Here is an 18,220-nt window from a genome sequence, read left to right as displayed (position 1 = left end):
GTCTGGGTGTAGCCACGATTCTGTAATTATTAACATATGCGGTTTGTGGGCTATTATTACACTTTATAATTCAACGACCTTGTTAATAAAACTACGGGCATTTATGTTAAGACAACGAAACTGCTTAGTGTCCTTGCTTTTATGTCACTTCTTATCTCGCAGCCTGCTACTGCGTCGACTTATAGGAACCCTCTTGATGTGAATACTGTCCCATTCATAGGTTTCGTTATCAATTCGAATTTTATCATATGACAATTTCACCTTTACTCCCGCTTTCCTGCTATCAGAGGCACTATCTCATAGGTTCTTTCGGATTTGCCTCGTGGCTGCCGAGAAGTCCTCAGACACAGAAATGCCCATTCCTTTCAATTTAGAACAGTTCTTCAGCACGTGTCTTTTTTTCCCTTTCATCTATGAACTTTGAGATCACAGGTCTAGGTTTGTCGGGTTGCTTACGCCCCATTCTGTGTAGTCTTTCGACAGATTTTACCTCTACACCAAGCTTAGTTTTGAACAAGTCTTCAACTATTGCTGATTCCAGCGATTCTGGTGTTTCTCCCAGTTTTTCAGGAATGCCAAAAACCAGAAGATTGTTTCTTCTGCTTCTGTCTTCTAAATTCGCCAGCCTTATTTCTAGTCCTTGCACTGTTTTTTCGAGATTGGCGACGTTGGTACTCAGTTCCGTGAGGGTTGACACTGATGTTTCTACTTTTTTAAGTTCCGACTCTATAGTATCAAGTCGTTTATGCATAGTCTTTTGGCCTTCAAGAAGTTCTTTCAACATTTGTTCGGTAGTCGGACCTGGGTTCGATTCGATATCGCCACAAAGTTTCAATAGAGACAGTACTATGTTCCGCACGTACAGGTAACACATGCATAAGCTGGTGGGGCACGTCAGCTAGATAAAGCAAGGATCACTAGTTTAGACACAGGAATACTTGCTACTAACCTGCATAAAGAAAACCAAAGGGTTGGTCATGGCTGATACAGGCGGCCAGCCGACGTGCCCACTGAAGGAAAGCCGTGATGTTGGACAGCTTATATAGGCGTCAGTCGATGATGGTGGTAGCGTCCAAGAGTTGAGAACAAGCGATGCCATTTCTGTGCAGTCGCCGAGATAGATCAGCGCAGCGCCGACGGAATCCACTAGCTTGTTTGATGCATCAGCCGTGAATATCGCCCGTGCCAGGAGCAACTGCATAAGGAAAACCAAAGGGTTGGTCATGGCTGTTACAGGCGGCCAGCCGACGTGCCCACTATTGCGATACCAATATAATTGGTATCGCAATAATACAAAAGATTTTTATTGCTAAATAAGTGTATTGGGTAGCCATACCTTCAGTTTCCTTTTTGTATAGTTTGTGCATTTATTTTTCAAATTTTCGTACCGGACCTGCATATAACGAGATCCTCTCTAAAACAAATTTTTCAAAAATTTCTCAATTTCCTTATATCCTGGTTTAACTCTATTTTCAGACAGAGATGTAACTAGCATTATAAACCGCAATGTATTTAGTTAACTGAAAGCATCCAAATTTCACTTGGGATACTTTGGCATGCATATGTTTTAACCACAGAGTCTATGCCTAGTTTTAATCATAGTAGCACCACTTAGCATATTTTATGAACACCCATTTATTGGCGTACGCAATGAAAACAATGTGCGTCTTCCTGTCCTACACCACCATTTTCACAGCATCTCTTACGTTCAAATGGTTGTCTGCCTATCCTAAGCTAAATTATAAAAACCATTTACAGCTTGGATAACTTTCCCTAGTTGTGAAACATTCTACCTTCAGCGATTTGCATCACGAAATCGAGAAGTAATCACCACTGCATCGCTGAAGAGCGGGTACACTGCGGGCGCAGATAAGGGCGACAAGCGGCGGTGGAGCAGGCGAGTCCTTGCCGTGACATCACATTGCCGCGACCGCAGCAACGCCAGTGTTCGTTCTTGGGGGTAGTAAGAAGACGACAGGTAGTGAACCACAGGTGCTGTTAGTTTCGGTATTTAGCTGGTCAGGTTACATTAACTCAGTAATTATGAGCTAGGTGATGTCAGGCTAGTATAATTGTGGGATGGGTTATGTTAGCTGTAGTAATTTTTTAATTAAGGCACAATGAAAGAGTAAAAACAAAAAACAAACTTTCGGCAGGTCGGAACTTGCAACCTTTGCATAATGTGTGTAATGGTCTACCAGTTGTGCTGTGCTGGGTTGGCGAGTATACCGTATTTACTCGCATAATCCTCCCAATTTTTTTGCCGGAAAACCGATCGAAAGTTGGGGGGTGCGAGAATTACGCGAGGAAAACTTTCTACGAAAACGTACAGAGGGAAAAAGAAAATGAAGTGGCCGCAAATAGGAACTCTCACACCAACAACTAACAGCAATCTTTATGAAGTACTACTTAAAACTTACCTCAACAATAAAAGCAGAGGTTCAACATAAGACAAGATTTAATTGAGACATAAAAAGTGGAAGCAAATAGTCGTGAATTAGAATACCATACGCAAAGCTTGCGGATGTTGCGGGCGTAGCGGTAGCGTTCGTCGCTCAACAGGAGCCCTCAAGAGGTAAGCGTGGGACGTCAGTATTGGGCTGATGGCTATTTAACAGAATTGTCTGCAGTTTCCTTCTTAAGAAATAAAGTTTACCATCAATCCCTAGGGCCTACCGGCGGCCGTGTTGCCGTTCTTTAGTGCATTATCTATCACTTGCAACTTGAAAGCAGCCGTACTGCTTCAGTATCGCCTCATAACTTGACAAGGTTACCGACGCAACATACAAAACACGCCGCAACGCGTACTGGCCACTTCGGCTTGGCTTGAGTTGGATTGAATCTCTGTGCAATAGTACGCTTGATATTTAAGAGATGTCGCCAGATGACGTGCGCTATCATCATCAGTGGCTGGAAAGAGCAGACGACATTATTGCGGCAGTTTTCGGGGGTGCGATAATTACTCGAGGAAAAAAAAGAAATCGTATTTTTGTTGGGTGATGTGAGGGGTGCGAGAATTGTGCGAGTGCGAGGATTACACGAGTAAATACGGTAACAACCAGTGATTATCTTGCCAGCAACCACGTAAGACTAACCAGTCCACAAAGATCTGCATTGTTGTTGCGGTTGATGAGGTGCATTTGTTCTGAGCAGCAGCGGTATGATGACACGTCTCGCCTTCACTCTGTGATGCACAGGTCACACAAAGTTCAGCACGCTGGTACTCCGGCCAACTGCAATGTACGGGGAGGAGGACCAGCATTTTGTGGTGCAGTTTTTGCGCGTTGCCAAGTCCTCCAAGAACACGCTGACCAAGATCCGCAGCGTCGACGAGCGCTTCCAGGTATGCGGGCATAGTTATGCCTTGTTGTCATAGTGTTACTTTTGGAGGATGGTTTGCATGACGTGCGAGAGAAGACTGAGTGGCGAAGCGACGTTTCTTGCTGTACACAATGATATAATATCAAGGGAGAATTAGATTAACATTGAGTGTAGTGCTTTATTTGCCAAAACTGTGATATTACTGTTCAGGCATGTCGTTGTGAACTCCAGACTAATTTTGACCACCTGGAGTTCTTGAATGCACCACCTTAGTCGCAGTAGGCGAGAGTCCTTGCGCACTGACAGTACTGTGCTTTGTCTCAGTGCACATTCAAAAACTGCGAGTAGTCGGAAGTTACCGAAAGTCATTCACTACAGCGTCTCTCATAGCCCAAGTATGTTTGGTACATTAAAGGGACACTAAAGTCAAATAACAATTTTGGTCAGAGTGAAAGCTCAATATATGGCATCTAAAATGACAATATTATCAACAACAGTGCCCTACTTACCAAGAAATTAAAATAAATGCACAAGAACACAAGGGCCGCAGTAGGATATCTTCAAAACGATCTTGATGACATCAGAAGGACCGCCTACAATTAATCACTAGTAATCTATCTAACAGCACTAACCTTCCGTACATTGAGATGCAATAAAATGCTGCTTGTTTGTTTCTGTTTGATTCATAAAAAAAAAACCGCCGGATGTTACTATGGGAAATGGCGCGAACAATTCAAAAATTCAATTTTTGCGTGGTTACACGGGACATGTGGTGCCATCTAGCGGGGCGGGGGGCAGTTGAAACAAAAATGTCTGCAATTTCGAAGCCAATGGCGGGAAATTGATCAATAGCCGTTGTTGCTGCTGTGGCTCCCGCTGCTTTTGTTCTGCTGCTACTAGCACAGTAAAGCCGAGCAACGTTTGCATGGCAACAGTGACGTGAATCGGCCCGGTCGGTCTGCTTCTTGAGGCAGGTAACTTGAAGTGGGCTAACCCGATGCGGGCCACTAAAACTTGATTTTATTTCAAAATAGGCCCTTCCTTAAAACAAAAGTAACACTACGAGGTTTTTAGACTGCTGTTTCAACAATCAACGTCGACTTAATAGTTGCCTTTAGTGTCCCTTTAAACCCCGTCAAGGTTAACAGAACATTAAACAACTTTGATCTGTACTGATGAACTAGTTTGTAATCATGACATTTCATGAAGCAGCGTACAAAAGGACACAAACCATACACACTAAATATGCAAACACAGATGTTGCACATGCGTAATTTTATGTACTCGTCGTATTTGTCCTTTTGTGGACTGCTCCTTTAAACAACATGCCAGATAATTTTTTCGTCACTGCAATGACAGGTGACCTATGTGGGAAATGCTGCCCTGGCACATCTGCGAGCCATGGAGAAGCTGGCCGTGGACGAGTCAGTGGCAGGCGAGGTGTTCTACGTGACGGATGACACGCCCCTCGAGGACATGTACGAGTTCCTGCGGCCATTCGTCGAGTGCCAGGGCTGCCGCCTGTCAGACTACACGGTACCCTACCTGCTGGCCATCCTGGTGCTCATGCTGCTTGCACTGGTGCTGCGCCTGGTGCGGCCCCTGTATCGGCCGAAGTCCTACATTCCTCCACCCTCGGCCGTCACCTACATATGCACCTCACTTTTCTTCAACCGCACCAAGGCCACTCTGCGGCTCAACTACTACCCCAACGTGACGCCCGACGAGGCCGTCCAGCGGTCCGTCTCCTACTACAAGTCGCTCCAGTTTCCAGGATGATGTCTCGTCGCTGTTAAGGAGCTGACCACGCCACTTCACACTCTAGCAGTCCCCGCCATGCTTGTATCAGTGCTAACTTGTCATTCCCAAAAGTTCCTGGAAGCGGCTTCGGGGCTGTGTTAATGTGGTAAGAGTGGCGGGCAACCACTGTTTTGTAGGGTAGTGTATTTACGAGCTCGTTCCATTCTTGTTCACGTCAAAGCAGATTGTTTCAGCATGCACACAGCACCCATTCTATGCTTCTGGAATATGCCAGGGCAAAACCACGTCAGAAAAGTACATTTGTGGTTACTTTCTTTAGCAAAACTTCGTAGAAGCTACCCTAGCCATGATACTTGGTCGTGGTGATTCATTCAGGTAGTACAAAACTTCCCTCCATCCCTCCCTAGAGATGCCGCATGCCTCATAAAGTTTCAATCCAAGAACAAGTTCAACACGTTGTTCATGAACAGCATCAAGACATCCTGGGTTAACACTTGCACGCTGCTTCATGCCAGCCATGTCTGCAAACCTGTAGCTGTGCAATCGTTTTATATACTAGAGTCAAAGTATCATGCCTGTGGTGCTGCATTCATGTGGTGTTTCACATCAATAACTAGCTACTAATCATACTAAACAATGCAAGCTTGCATGATAATAGTTCATTATCATACCTTGACAGTGCCTGATTTGTAGCGCTGGTCTCAGCTCTTTCGTTAGTACAAGTTGTCTGAAGGAGATGATGCTAGGCTATTTTTCTTGCACCAGACTGCTCATAGCAGCGAGCCACGTGTTCTAACTGCCCTATTACTTAGTAGGATGTCAGCCAACAGCCTTGGTTAAATGTCTGTTACAGTATATTGCCGATTATAAGTCGATCCCCCAACGTGCAACCCTTTCTAGGCAAAAAAAAAAAAAAAATGTTGACTTCGAACACAGCCTCATGCTGCGGCCACAATGCACCAGTAAGTCTTTCAAAAACATCGCTTACGACTTGTCGTTGCTTGAAAGAAGGATGCAGCAGTCACAGTCATTGCCATTTTGTGAGCCATTGCTGCTGTTTGCTGTCAGCAGGGGTGCTGCTGATACAGAGATGCCGCACATGAAAAACGCTGGCCGGAGTATGTCGGCTGGAAGTCTGTACCAGGCATCATTAACCCATTGCGCCACTTCACTCAAAGAGCTCGGTTTAAACTTGGCTAGAGGGATGCGCATATTATTCACAACAGTACGTGCTTTTGCTTCAATAACATCGTAGAAAAACACTCGGGCTTTTGCTTCTCTGGTCGTGAACCCAGTCTCGAACCGCCTCATCAGCAGTGGGGTATCGTCCAGACTTCGGTCCACGTAAAGAACAGGGTGTCGCAGCGTACGCGGATATCTTGGTCCTTTGCTTTGTCCATTCCCTCATGTACTTTTCCGACTCATCGAACCTCTGCCCTGCTTCAACATTGCTTGCCGACACTGCATAGAAAATCACTTGCTGCTTGAAAGCAACGCTGTACTGTTGCCAGTGTAGCAGTGGCATCTTGGCATCTGTTGAGAAGCTTCGCAAATTGTGTACACCATCGTTCACTAGCGAGGCGAAATGCAGAAATGGCGAACAGGCATGAGTGCAAAAAAAGTTTAATTTGAGGAAACTCTATGGGCAAAAAGACGTGAAGACGCTTTTGGACGCATGCGTGGGGCACAGGCGACTGGTCATGCGGTTTAGTTCCCTGCAAAGTGTTGCCAGCCCACACGGTGCTGCCAGCTTTTCTCTGAGACACCCATGGTGCTTAGCGGGAAATTTGAATTTTTTAATTGACTTGTCAGCAAGTGCTGTTAGGGCACACTGTCCACTAAAGTGAGATATGCATGTGATGTCTTTCGCGAACGATAGACCTCATGTTTTTTGCAAGCAAGAGATGCATGTCGAGGTTCTCACGACAGAGAAACGCATGTCACATTGTTAGCAAGTGATAAAGGCACGTCGCGTTTCTTCGCGAGCCAAATGCACTGTCATAACCATAAACGGCTAGTGCCAGCGTTGTTGCCGATCTCTCGCGACAGACGCGCTGATGCGGTGGCACCATCATTGAAACCGTGATGCAGTCGGCGACGAATCATGAAAAAATGCTGTATTTACGACACGTCGTTGTTGACACCTCCCACCATAGATAGCTCTACCGTAGTTTTGCGATCGTCATGGCAGATCGTAAAATTGTCTGGCTCCGAAAGTGGCGTGCACGAGTTGGGAGATAGCAGTTGTCGCAACTCCGTTGCCTCTGCAGCTGTCATAACCATAAACGGCTAGTGCCAGCATTGTTGCCGATCTCTCGCGACAGACGCGTTGATGCGGTGGCACCATCATTGAAACCGTGATGCAGTCGGCGACAAATCATGAAAAAATGCTGTATTTCCGACACGTCGTTGTTGACACCTCCCACCATAGATAGCTCTACCGTAGTTTCGCGATCGTCATGGCAGATCGTAAAAATGTCTGGCTCCGGAAGTGGCGTGCACGAGTTGGGAGATAGCAGTTGTCGCAACTCCGTTGCCTCTGCAGCTGATGCTATCGATGTGTCAAACAGCAGTGAATCCGAGGACGGCGAACATTCATCAGACTTCTCAGAAAAGTTGACTTTATGATTCCTAGTTGACTTTACAATTTCGCGTATAGGTCGACTCTGATTATAGGTCGACCCCCTTACTGAAAAAAAGGTCGACTTATGATTGGCAATATACGGTAAGGCGAGAACTTCCATCAGTGCCACGTCACCTCAAATACATGCTGAAAAGCGCACATGACCGTGATCTCAGCCACTCTGGCTGCGAAAAAGTGAGGCCAACAGTTCGTCAAGAAATCTTCTACAAATCTTGCTGCACATAACCAGTGCTCTTTTCTCAGTCAGAACGTTGTTGTACTTGTTGATGATGCTTGTCAATGGCTGGATGACCTGAAAGCTGTCATGTTGCTCAATTGTGAGACATTCAACTCTTGTCTGCCAGCAACTTGCTCGCTCTTATTTTTCTCTGTATTTCCAGAAAATACCCCTAGCTACCCCCGTTGAATGCCCTCAATGAGAGCACCCGCTGCTCAAGTTGTATTTTCTCGAGGCATTTAGTAGTTTAGGTGTTTGTGTTACATGCCAAGAACATCCTGGTTGCTCATGTCTATCATTCTTTAACATTGGTCATCATGCTTTAAGTACAGCTTTGGTGGGAAGTGTGCGCTGACATTGCTGTGTTTTTCATGATTGTGTATATCTGGTATGGTGAATGGTCAAATTTTGTCATTGTTAGTACACGTGTGTTTAATTCATAGCTACACTGCAGAAGCCATGCCTAAGACTGGCACGGACCACAATATTGCTTTGCAATAACGAAGTCACGTCCGGCACAGAAGTACCTTCATTAAGGGGAGATGTGGCGATGAAAACTACTATGGTTATTTATAGTAGTTAAAATAAAGTGATCATGAAGGTGTCATTGGTTGTGCTTATATCATAACTGAAATCGGTCTTGAGCTATCTAACTTGAGTTACAACACTTAATGGACTCTTATTGTCATCCCATTTATAGAAAAACTGAACATTCTGACCAAATTTACCATTCCGTTTGCACGTCCCTCCTAAGTATCAGTGCACCCACCCACTGATATCGATAAGGCTCAATCACGCATAGCAAAACTGCAGCAACAAGCATTGCACTTTGGACAGGACAGTGACAGATCCACAAGTTTCGATGACCCACGAGTTGTTTGCTATGCACCTAAACAACTTTTATAAACTTATACCAATGTTCAACTAACACTTTTCATCATGCGCAGGCCCAACCTCGATTAGGCTCAATTCGAATCAGGTGCCACTTTAATTTGTGATAAGGCCTTGCTGAGCTCAAGGGGATTGTGATGCGCACATTGTGATTGGGGATTTAGGTGGTGCCTGCATCAAATTCAGTGAGGATTACTTTCGGCAGTGTAGTGGCAAAGATCGTTGATCTCAATCCAGAAATCTTATTTGGGTCTGCTGTGGTCATGATCAAGTGCACTTGCGTGACACAGGTGTTAAATTACCAACACGTTTCGCATACTGTCACTCCAATGCGTTCTCCGAATCGTATGGAATTGGCACATTGAGTTGGCCGGGTGAATGCCCGTCAATACAGAGCAAGTAACTAAACATACAAGCACATTTGGAATGTGTTATTTTAGACTGTTCTAGCTGACAGTTGACGCACGATGTGAGCGCAAGGGTATGCACACAAGAGTGTTAAATTACCAACATGTTTCGCATACTGTCACTCCAATGCGTTCTCCGAATCGTATGGAATTGGCACATTGAGTTGGCCGGGTGAATGCCCGTCAATACAGAGCAAGTAACTAAACATACAAGCACATTTGGAATGTGTTATTTTAGACTGTTCTAGCTGACAGTTGACGCACGATGTGAGCGCAAGGGTATGCACACAAGCTGTGAGCTAACTTTTCGCTGTCACAATTGACGCAAGATATGAGCGCACAACTGCTTGTTTTACTGTAGCCAGCATCGACTCTGATCTAACATTTTTGGTTTGAATGCAGCTGCAGAATGTTGACTGAATGAAAGTATAACCTGCGAAATCTTTTTATTTGCTTCTTTTTGTCTAGAAGTTCTTAACCTCAATGTTGTATTGAGGTCTGGCTTGATTTTCTGAAGATTGTAGAAACACTGTCTTGGTTCTCGTAGATTATCTTGTTGCATTGGTGCTGGGAGTTTTAATGTTGGCTTCACCTGGCAGTTACATCTGATCGAGTCACACCCTCGTGTATTGAATGGTCGTCTTCTCTCTTTCAATGTAGTCTATGTTCGTGGAGTGACCATTCATTGTGGTGCTATTTTAATGTTTTTGTTGATTGCAAATATGCATTTGTACATGTACACAAGTTTAAGGTGGAAGGTACGTGACATAGGGGCAGGGTCTGCACAAATCTCTTTTTGTTATTATTTATCAACTCAAGAAGAGGCTGGACCTCCCTGGGTGTGCTGTCCCGTCATAGTAGACCACAGCATCATACTATTTGAACTGTAGGCAGGGTGTGCCATCTTATTCTGCACATTCGTCAATCATCCTAATATTTCGTGCGGCCATCATGTTGTAACCTACGCTGTCTCAAAGTACCATACAAACTATGTCCGGTGCCTCCTCGAATAACGCCGTACTTTCTCGCGCATAGCCTGCCTCTGCACATGATCCACACCCTCCAACAGTGAACTGTGGGATCCCACATATACCCCTCTTTGAATTACTGCCGTGAAGCCAACTTGTTAACCTAACTTTTTGTATGACCTGTATGCCAGCTCTATCTCCGAACTATCCGTATATTTCATGCAGGTTATTCATGAGAATAAATATATATGTGCAGATTGGTTTAATGTGTGCTCAAGGTAAAAGTTAAGGCTGTGCATGAGCCGGTACCAACTTTGTGCAAACATTTATTAATGCTTGTATGTAAGTTCACTCATGTGGGACCAATGGATTTCTGAAGTCCAGTTAGTGAAAAATGTGGTCAAAGCAGACTTTAGTAGAGATTTGTTAAGTGTGATTCACGAAAATGCACTGTTTTCTTTTATATGTCCTTCATTCCATACTATACAAATTGTTTCACATGGATCTTTTTTTTTTTTTGTAGATGGAATTTTGCACAAGAAAACAGACAAGAAGGAAGAGAGTACAGACAGTTGCAGTCTGTGCTCTCTTCATTTTTGTCGGTTTTTATTACTTTTTTGTGCAAAATACCATCCACAATCGAATGTACGAACTTTCCCAACGGTCGTTTTTTTTTTTTTTTTTCCTGCGTTATTTCCCTCGGTGACCCGTGCTTTTGGACAAGTGTACAACTTGGTGCCGGTGTCTCTTGATGCAAGAGCCAATTTTTTTATGAACAAGCTCATATACTGAATGGTGGAATGTAGTATTTTTCAATAAAAGTTATTTTTCTGAATCACTGTGCCCATGTGTGCCTCAACTTGCTTTGGTAAATGGCTCAATGTTTCACTCTGCACGCCATTGCAGTAATTTAAGGCCAAACTGCGGTCATTGTTTGGATGCCAAGCGTGTTGGTACGTTAATTTAACTCAGTGAGCTCATATTGAAAGAATTATACGGGATGTGCGTCACAAAGCACGTAGCTAACTCCCCTTGCGCCATCATGTAAAATTATATGTAAACGGGTAATAACTGATAAAAATGCATATTACTCATAATTGCATGGAAGAAGAGCATCTAATAATTCAGTTGGTAGGAGTGCCAATAGTCCAAAGCATGTGCGCTTTGCATACTGAATTAAGGCACTGTTACAAAGGCAGTTGATCCTGATGTATAGTCGAACAACGCGTCAGAGTAGCTTCCAGGTAGGTCGCATTAGAATTTATACAGGCACGCCACCTCCGCCGGTATATGAGTTAAACAGTGTGGTATATACTCAATGAAACATTAATTTGACCTAAAGCAATTACACAGCACTTCCCTGTGTTGCTTACAACCATAGAAATATTGAGTTTGCCTGCAGAACCGTGGTGCCCTTGTGAAAGGCAGTTGGGCTTGCTGGTTGCCGCCTGAACCGCAAGTACATTTTTTTTGCTAATTTAAGTATTACCCATATTGAGAGTTGAATATACATCGGTGCAACCTAAAACATTGTGTTTGATTGAGTTGTGATGTCAAAATCCCAGAAGAACTTTACCAGGATGCATTTTCAACTGAAACCTGGCTACTCATACCTATGTCTTTAAAGGTACACTAAGGAGCGACTTGGTTTAGATTGACAAACTGCACTCTGTCAACTGTAATGCCATAAGTATTGCTATAATAAATTTGCTATTAGTCGAGAAAATCAAGGTTGATGTTTTATTTTTAAATTTCGTGCCGAAATTTCCACACATGATGTTGAAAATTTCAAAATATTTTTCGAATTTTCGCAACATTGGATCGATGAAATTTTCTGAAACATCATGTGCTATGTCTACGGCACCCACAGATGACAGTGTACTCCATTTTCATCGATTAGAAGCTATGTAGGACACAGTTGATGCTTTCGAAATCTACGGCGTCACGGTGTTTGCTGCGGGAATTTCAGGGTGGCGCCTCCACCTGCATTTTCTTTTCGCATGTTTTCTACTTTACAAAACATTGTCTTGTGGTAAGAGCGGTGTTTTCGGAATCTTGAAATTTTACTTTACTAATACGCGAAAAATTGTTTTGCCCTTTAGTGTCCCTTTTAAAGAAAGGGAAAGGGTTAGCTATCTGAAACATGTGACATGAAAATAAGTGAGAAGTGTTGATTGGAGCTCTTGCAATTGTCAGGAGGGAAGGGAAGTTGACGCTTGTGGTGCTTTTATAAGTGCGCAATACCTTGGGGCCCCGGCCAACACCACCTAGAAAATCTAGGTGGTGTTGCCCCGGCTCCTTGTCCACTGATGGATTTCGTGTGCCGAGGTCATGCTCATTGAAATGCTCTATATAGGCCTACAACGTAGCAAGCAATGCTCAAAACCAGGCTTAAATAAATGAATGAGATGTAAAACATTGTAATTAACAGTAATAACAAATAATTAATTGCAATAATAAATTTAAAATTGCTAAAAATGTTTCAGACACAAGCTTTTTGCTCCAGCACTGTACGACAGGGGGTGCCAGTGTCCCACAGAGCACACGATTTCTCCTCCCACCTGCACTTCCCCGGCAACTCGGTCGGTACATCTGAAGAGGAAAACAACCTGACGGTACTCTCTGTAGACGACAGTGTCTTGATCGCTATAACAAGCAGTAAGTCTGTAAAGCACATCAAAAAGTAGCGTACACGTTGCACACCAAGTTTATGAATCTCCCCAAGAAGACTCTGCCTGTGCTGGGAAAACCCTACATGTTTATTTTAAACATTAACGTCATCGACGGTTTGGTAAATATAGGAGCCGAAACTCTACAAATGGAAACCACTGCGTGACTTCCTCAGGTTTTAATGATTTTTTTTAAGAGCGATGCCCACTTCAGCTGAAACCAAGAAACACAGTTTCTTGCTACTGACTATACGAGGCCTGCTACAACAATTTTTAGGCGATGAGCTTACACCACGGCAATACTTTGAATCAATATTCAGGAGTAAATTTTTGATTTGGCTCTTATAGATAGAGTAGAATCTCAAAACTTTAAACATTGATAATTTATACCTTCGGTTAATTCAAAGAAAATTCAATTCTTTGGTTCGCCCTCTATTCTTTCAATGTATTTAAAGGCCTCTTAATTTATACTCAATCGTTCAGTTAATCCATACTTTTTGCAGTTCCATACCAAAAAATATCTGCTGCTTTCCCTCTACTATTTAAAACTTTATGTGCTTATATAATCCTAACAGTCTAAAAATGAAAAGTAAATGTCTCAGGCCTTCAAGAAAAAAGGCTTTGCTAGTAAACAAATGTATGAAACAAAGCACGCGCATGGTAAACCGTGATGCTTCTCAACTGGTATAGAGCTAGAGCTTTGTGCTGAAGGCACATAGTACCTATAGCAATGAAGCAGTTGGCGATTAATTCACGGTTTCTTTAGAAGGTCTGATCAGCACTAAACAACCAATAAACTTGTAGACCTTGCATCTCTGCTTTCTGTTCATTGTGTGCAGTTAGAGTTTAAAAATTCTTGAAAAAATTTTAACTGTGATAAAATCAATGTCTAATCATAATTTGTGGTGTAACCTCACCCAGAATCATCTGTCTGAAAACTTCTGATAATTCAAACAAAATTTAGAGGTGCCTTCGAGTTTTAATTAACGAGAGTTGACTGTAGAAACATTCCTTTTGGGCTTGAAGTAGTTCGTGAATGAGGTCGAAATCACATCAAACAAATGATATGGGAATATTTGCAGCAAAGTTAACACTACGTATCTACGAGCCTTTGTTGATGCTGTCCTTTCCTGCATGGCTGTAATGGCAATGACTTGTAGAGTGAGTGGTCCTTCCAGGCAAATGGCGCACAATTTTATTGTTATTGGCATCTACTGAAGGCCTTCAAAAGCTGCTTCAGCACTTCTTTGCTTAATGTATGCCGCACCACTTTGGTTCACTTCTTGTTCTTCGAGCAATAGATCGGTGCCAAATATGCTCCATCCAATTAATTTTTATTGAAAATATACTGTCTTCGAGCTGCATTTGGCAAAACTAAAAAAAACACTGATATGCAGAAAGAAGTAGGAAACCCGGCTCCGTACTCTTCACATTCAAGCTTTGCACTACAACACCTATAACTACAAAGAAAAACAAGGAAAATAATTGTCCTAGAAAACTAATTGCAGAACAAAACAGGACAGAAAATCTTTATTGATACAGAGAGTATTATGATAGGAGAGCCTTAGTCGAGTACCCCACCGGCTTAGGCTGCCCATTCAACCTGAGATGCCTTTCTGCAATGAAACACTGCCGCCATAATGACCAATCATCTAGTGGTGCGGAACGAAAGCACGGTAGGACACAAATGAAACAGATTGGAGGGGGCCGTGTTGGTCGTTTTGGGCACAATTCTTAACACAGTGATGATTCAATGAATCTCCATGGCTTAGTTTGAATCAGACAGATGTGGGATTTGGCTCATTTTTCATTCCAAGCCTAGTTTTGGAGTTCACACTATAATCAGAAATGCCATATTTTATTCCTAATTACGACTGTGAAATATACTTACGTACACCTTACATTCCCTCCCTTTTTAGTAACCCTGTCTCAGTTTTTTGTCTAACGTAAATGGTCAACATTAACTCTGCATTCAATACTTTATAGAACAGCTTATTTAAAGTAAGTTAAAAAATAAATGCATGTTACACATTAATTGTGTTTATCCATGGGGCACACACACTTTGGCAAAGCTATATGTGCAATGCCAAGAAAGCAGCATTACTTTGTTTTACATAACATAGAGGTGTTTAGAAAAGCTGAACTTCTTTTATTACAGACAGTTCACATCAGTAATATTACAACAGGTCATTTTCCTGTTGTGTGTGTTTAGAATAAATTGTGAACACTAGAGCACAATACAGGCACTCTACTATAGGAGAGCCACTAGCTGTCCCGGTCAGCATGCTTCAAGGTGTGTTTAAATAAAAGTGGTTAACGATTTAGAGTACTTGGTACTCTACTATGGGAGACCTGAAAGCCGTCCCTGGCTGCATCGACAATAATTACTCTCGGGCGGGCTGTACGTGGTTGAGCCGACCCATTGTGTACGACAAATTTAGGTGCAGTTGTCAGATAGGAATTGACGCGCTGCCCGGAGGCAGTTTGTCCCAGAGTCTCCCGTAACTCATCAACCCATAATCATCCGTAGGTCCATCCCGGCACTTCCTCCCTCCCAGGGTCTGGTGAGAAGGAAGATTTGTTGGGCCGGTTCACGCTGGAGGCAAGCATGCCTCACTGTAGAAGTAAAGGTGTAGAGAGAGAGAGATGCGCTGAGCCAGCGAGCGAGGACATATGGAGGGGATAGGAGAGATAGGAAAGATGGAAACACGGTCACAGGTGTCCGAGGACGGGGCACCACTTGCGAGAGCTCTTGTCGGCGTCAGGAGATGGCATAGGGCAAGTCCAGTAGGTCAGAGCTACGCTGTCGTCGGAGGTCGGCGTCAGGAGATGACGTAGGGCCAGCCCAGTCGGCCAGAGCTACGCTGACGTCGGAGATCGCGAGAGCACAACCGGTCGGCACGGAATCCAGCGAGCGAGTTTCGAGCGACATGGCTGAGCCGCGTCGTCTGCTTTCGCCTCTCCGCATTGTCTGCGTCTGCCACGGAGGAAGGAAAGGTGGAAAGGCGAAAAGAATCTTTTCTTCCTCCGTGGCGTCTGCCGTGGGACACTTCGAGCTGCCTTGCTCCGCGGTTTTGAATAGAGCATTTTCGCCTGTTCGGTATTTAAAAAAAAAAAAACGCACAACAATTGAAAATGACGTCACCAAAGCAGGCGTTTGGACAAGTGGCGCCAGTTATGCAACGTTATAGCAACAACAAACGTGTAATGTATGCCCTCCGAGTTTCGGGGAGGCGTGCTTTAGAACATCAATTATTTGAGTATGGTTCTCAAAAATGGTGCCGAATCGATTCGAGTACTGTGTTGTAAATGTTAAAGGACATGAGTCTAATGCAAATGGAAGCATTAGTTCGTAGTTTACGAGCTACAGAGCGCACGGAGGTTGCTTGATAGATTCGAGGCGGTCGACAACTGCATTTGGAAGGTCTGCCATGTTTGTCGGAGTAGCTTGCCGTGCAAATCGAACAGTTCTCCTGCGGGCGGCGCCGGTCTACGGCAGGCTTGCCGCTAGCGTGAACCGGCACTAACGAAGGGGCTGCCCTTCGGCGCGGTAACTTCAGTCACCGCCTACAAAGTGGACGTACCCAGAAATTGTCGCACAGCTCAGAGCCGGTGACGCCCCCACCCTCCTACGGATGAATGGGCTATCGCTCGGAGCAAGGCGCTTACTTTGAAAAAGTGTTGAACGACTTCGAGTATTTCGTACTTAACTATGAAGAAAAAAAAAAAGACAGATGCAGCAAAGATAGCAAAAAAGTCTGCTGTGTATTTAGATAGAGTGGTTATCTATTTTGAGTCTTGGTACTCTGCTATAGGAGAGCGTAAAGCCGTCCCGTTTTCAACCAGGAAACGACCATAGCAAGAAGGGTGGAGGTGGGGGGGTTTAGAAAATGTGGGTTACGATTTAGAGTACTTGATACTCTACTTAGAGCCGTCCCGTGACCATTTTAAGGCCCATAAACCACAGAACACTGAATAGTTTTGAAACGATCCGAAATCGTCATGCAAGTAACTTACTAGCGTTATTGCAGAGCCCTATGAAGAAGTCCGGTTATATTAGTTAAGCTTTGCATATTTATATAGTTTATAACCTAGAGTTTGCTTTGAATATCTCTGTTTAGAAGATGTTATTTCTATTCGAATGTTTCTTTTAATACAATGTCATAAATAGAATATTATTCAAGCAAAGAACATGCTTGAATTTCACTGAAAACTTGGAGCTTGTCCACGTGACGTGTAATGACGACTATTTCAAACTTCGCGGTCTTTCTCAGGTTGTCATAAGTGCTAAAACAAAAGAAATGTTTTTCTGAAAAACAAGTATTTTTACATAAAACAAGTACTTAGTGACGTAAGTTAAGAACAACTAAAAACTATTTACTTTAAATTCTTAATTCTAAATTTTAAAGTTGAAGGTTGCTGTATGTTGATCGCGCGTTTTAGGGCGCCGTAAGCAAAACACGTGACCGCACGTTTCTCCGCACGGACCACCACCGGTCAACGAAGGAATATTCTGTCATGGTTTAGTATTACTTCACGGAATTTATCGCTTCGCGAGTGATTGCGCGGGCGGACTTTCGGCAACTGCATCGCGAGACAATGACGCTCTTCTACTTGCCCGGCACCGCCAGTCTACTGGAAGAACTGGACAAGAAGCTTCTCGTGTTCCTGCGCGACGGGCGCACCCTGATCGGCTACCTACGGAGCATCGACCAGTTCGCAAACTTGGTGCTGCACCAGACCGTCGAGAGGATACACGTGGGAAGGCAGTACGGAGACATTCCGCGCGGCGTATTCGTCATACGCGGCGACAACGTCGTTCTGCTCGGCGAGATCGACGAGGACAAGGAGAAGGACGCCGACCTCGAAGAAGTGAGCGTCGAAGACATTCTCGAGGTGCAGCGCGTCGAGGCGGACGCCAAGCAGGAGCTAGAGATGCAGAGGGCCAAGGCCATGAAAGACCGGGGGCTGCACTATCACCACGAGATCACTCACGACGATTACTGACGACATGCGTCTGCGCGCGCTCGTAGACCGCAAGCGTGTGGTTGTGCGCGTCCAAGAACGTTTCGTTGCGGTGTATGAGAACACGCTAGTTTATTCATTTTTATTCAGTACTCACGAACAACAGGAAACGTTTGTTGCTTAACGTGGCGCGATAGTTTCGTTTTTGCGTGAATAAAAATTTTTCACTCACTCAGGGGCTCTTGTCTTCGCTGTGTTTGACAGGAAAGTAGTGCCGCTCTGTGGTGCTGCGAGTGCGAGCATTGGTTTCGTGGCCGCCCACTTATCGGCCGTTGACCCTTCATCTTGCCGAGTGTCAAAGTCTGAACGGACATTGT

General features: G+C 44.0%; 2 protein-coding genes and 1 long non-coding RNA gene across 6 annotated transcripts in view; 2 read left to right on the top strand and 1 right to left on the bottom strand.

The window, feature by feature from the left end:
* The window catches only part of LOC119169799 (3 beta-hydroxysteroid dehydrogenase type 7), a 30,943-nt gene extending 19,899 nt beyond the window's left edge, over positions 1-11,044 (top strand). For all 4 annotated transcript variants that reach the window (XM_075883830.1, XM_075883829.1, XM_037420816.2 and 1 more), the window contains exons 6-7: positions 3,198-3,343; positions 4,681-11,044. In XM_075883830.1, coding sequence (XP_075739945.1) covers positions 3,198-3,343; positions 4,681-5,100 — 566 coding nt within the window. In that variant the 3' untranslated portion in view covers positions 5,101-11,044. The remainder of the gene's footprint in view (positions 1-3,197; positions 3,344-4,680) is intronic.
* Positions 1,038-18,197, bottom strand: LOC142785350 (uncharacterized). Its single transcript, XR_012888931.1, has 2 exons — positions 18,076-18,197; positions 1,038-1,195 (listed from the first exon to the last, which is right to left on the bottom strand). It is a non-coding gene; the product is annotated as an uncharacterized LOC142785350 (long non-coding RNA).
* LOC142785349 (U6 snRNA-associated Sm-like protein LSm1) lies at positions 17,315-18,078 on the top strand. The gene has a single exon (XM_075883831.1). The coding sequence runs from the start codon at positions 17,478-17,480 to the stop codon at positions 17,883-17,885; it is 408 nt and encodes a 135-aa protein (XP_075739946.1). The 5' UTR covers positions 17,315-17,477; the 3' UTR covers positions 17,886-18,078.
* Positions 18,198-18,220: the final 23 nt, after the last annotated feature.

This window comes from Rhipicephalus microplus, unplaced genomic scaffold (assembly GCF_043290135.1).
Source record: "Rhipicephalus microplus isolate Deutch F79 unplaced genomic scaffold, USDA_Rmic scaffold_21, whole genome shotgun sequence".
Taxonomy (NCBI): Eukaryota; Metazoa; Arthropoda; class Arachnida; order Ixodida; family Ixodidae; genus Rhipicephalus; species Rhipicephalus microplus.
The sequence above is the reverse complement of the archived record's forward strand: the minus strand, read 5'-3'. Positions and strand labels throughout refer to the sequence as shown.

Excerpts from the sequence above, each read along its gene's own strand:
- LOC142785349 (XM_075883831.1), top strand. The coding sequence starts at position 17,478 with ATGACGCTCTTCTACTTGCCCGGCACCGCCAGTCTACTGGAAGAACTG.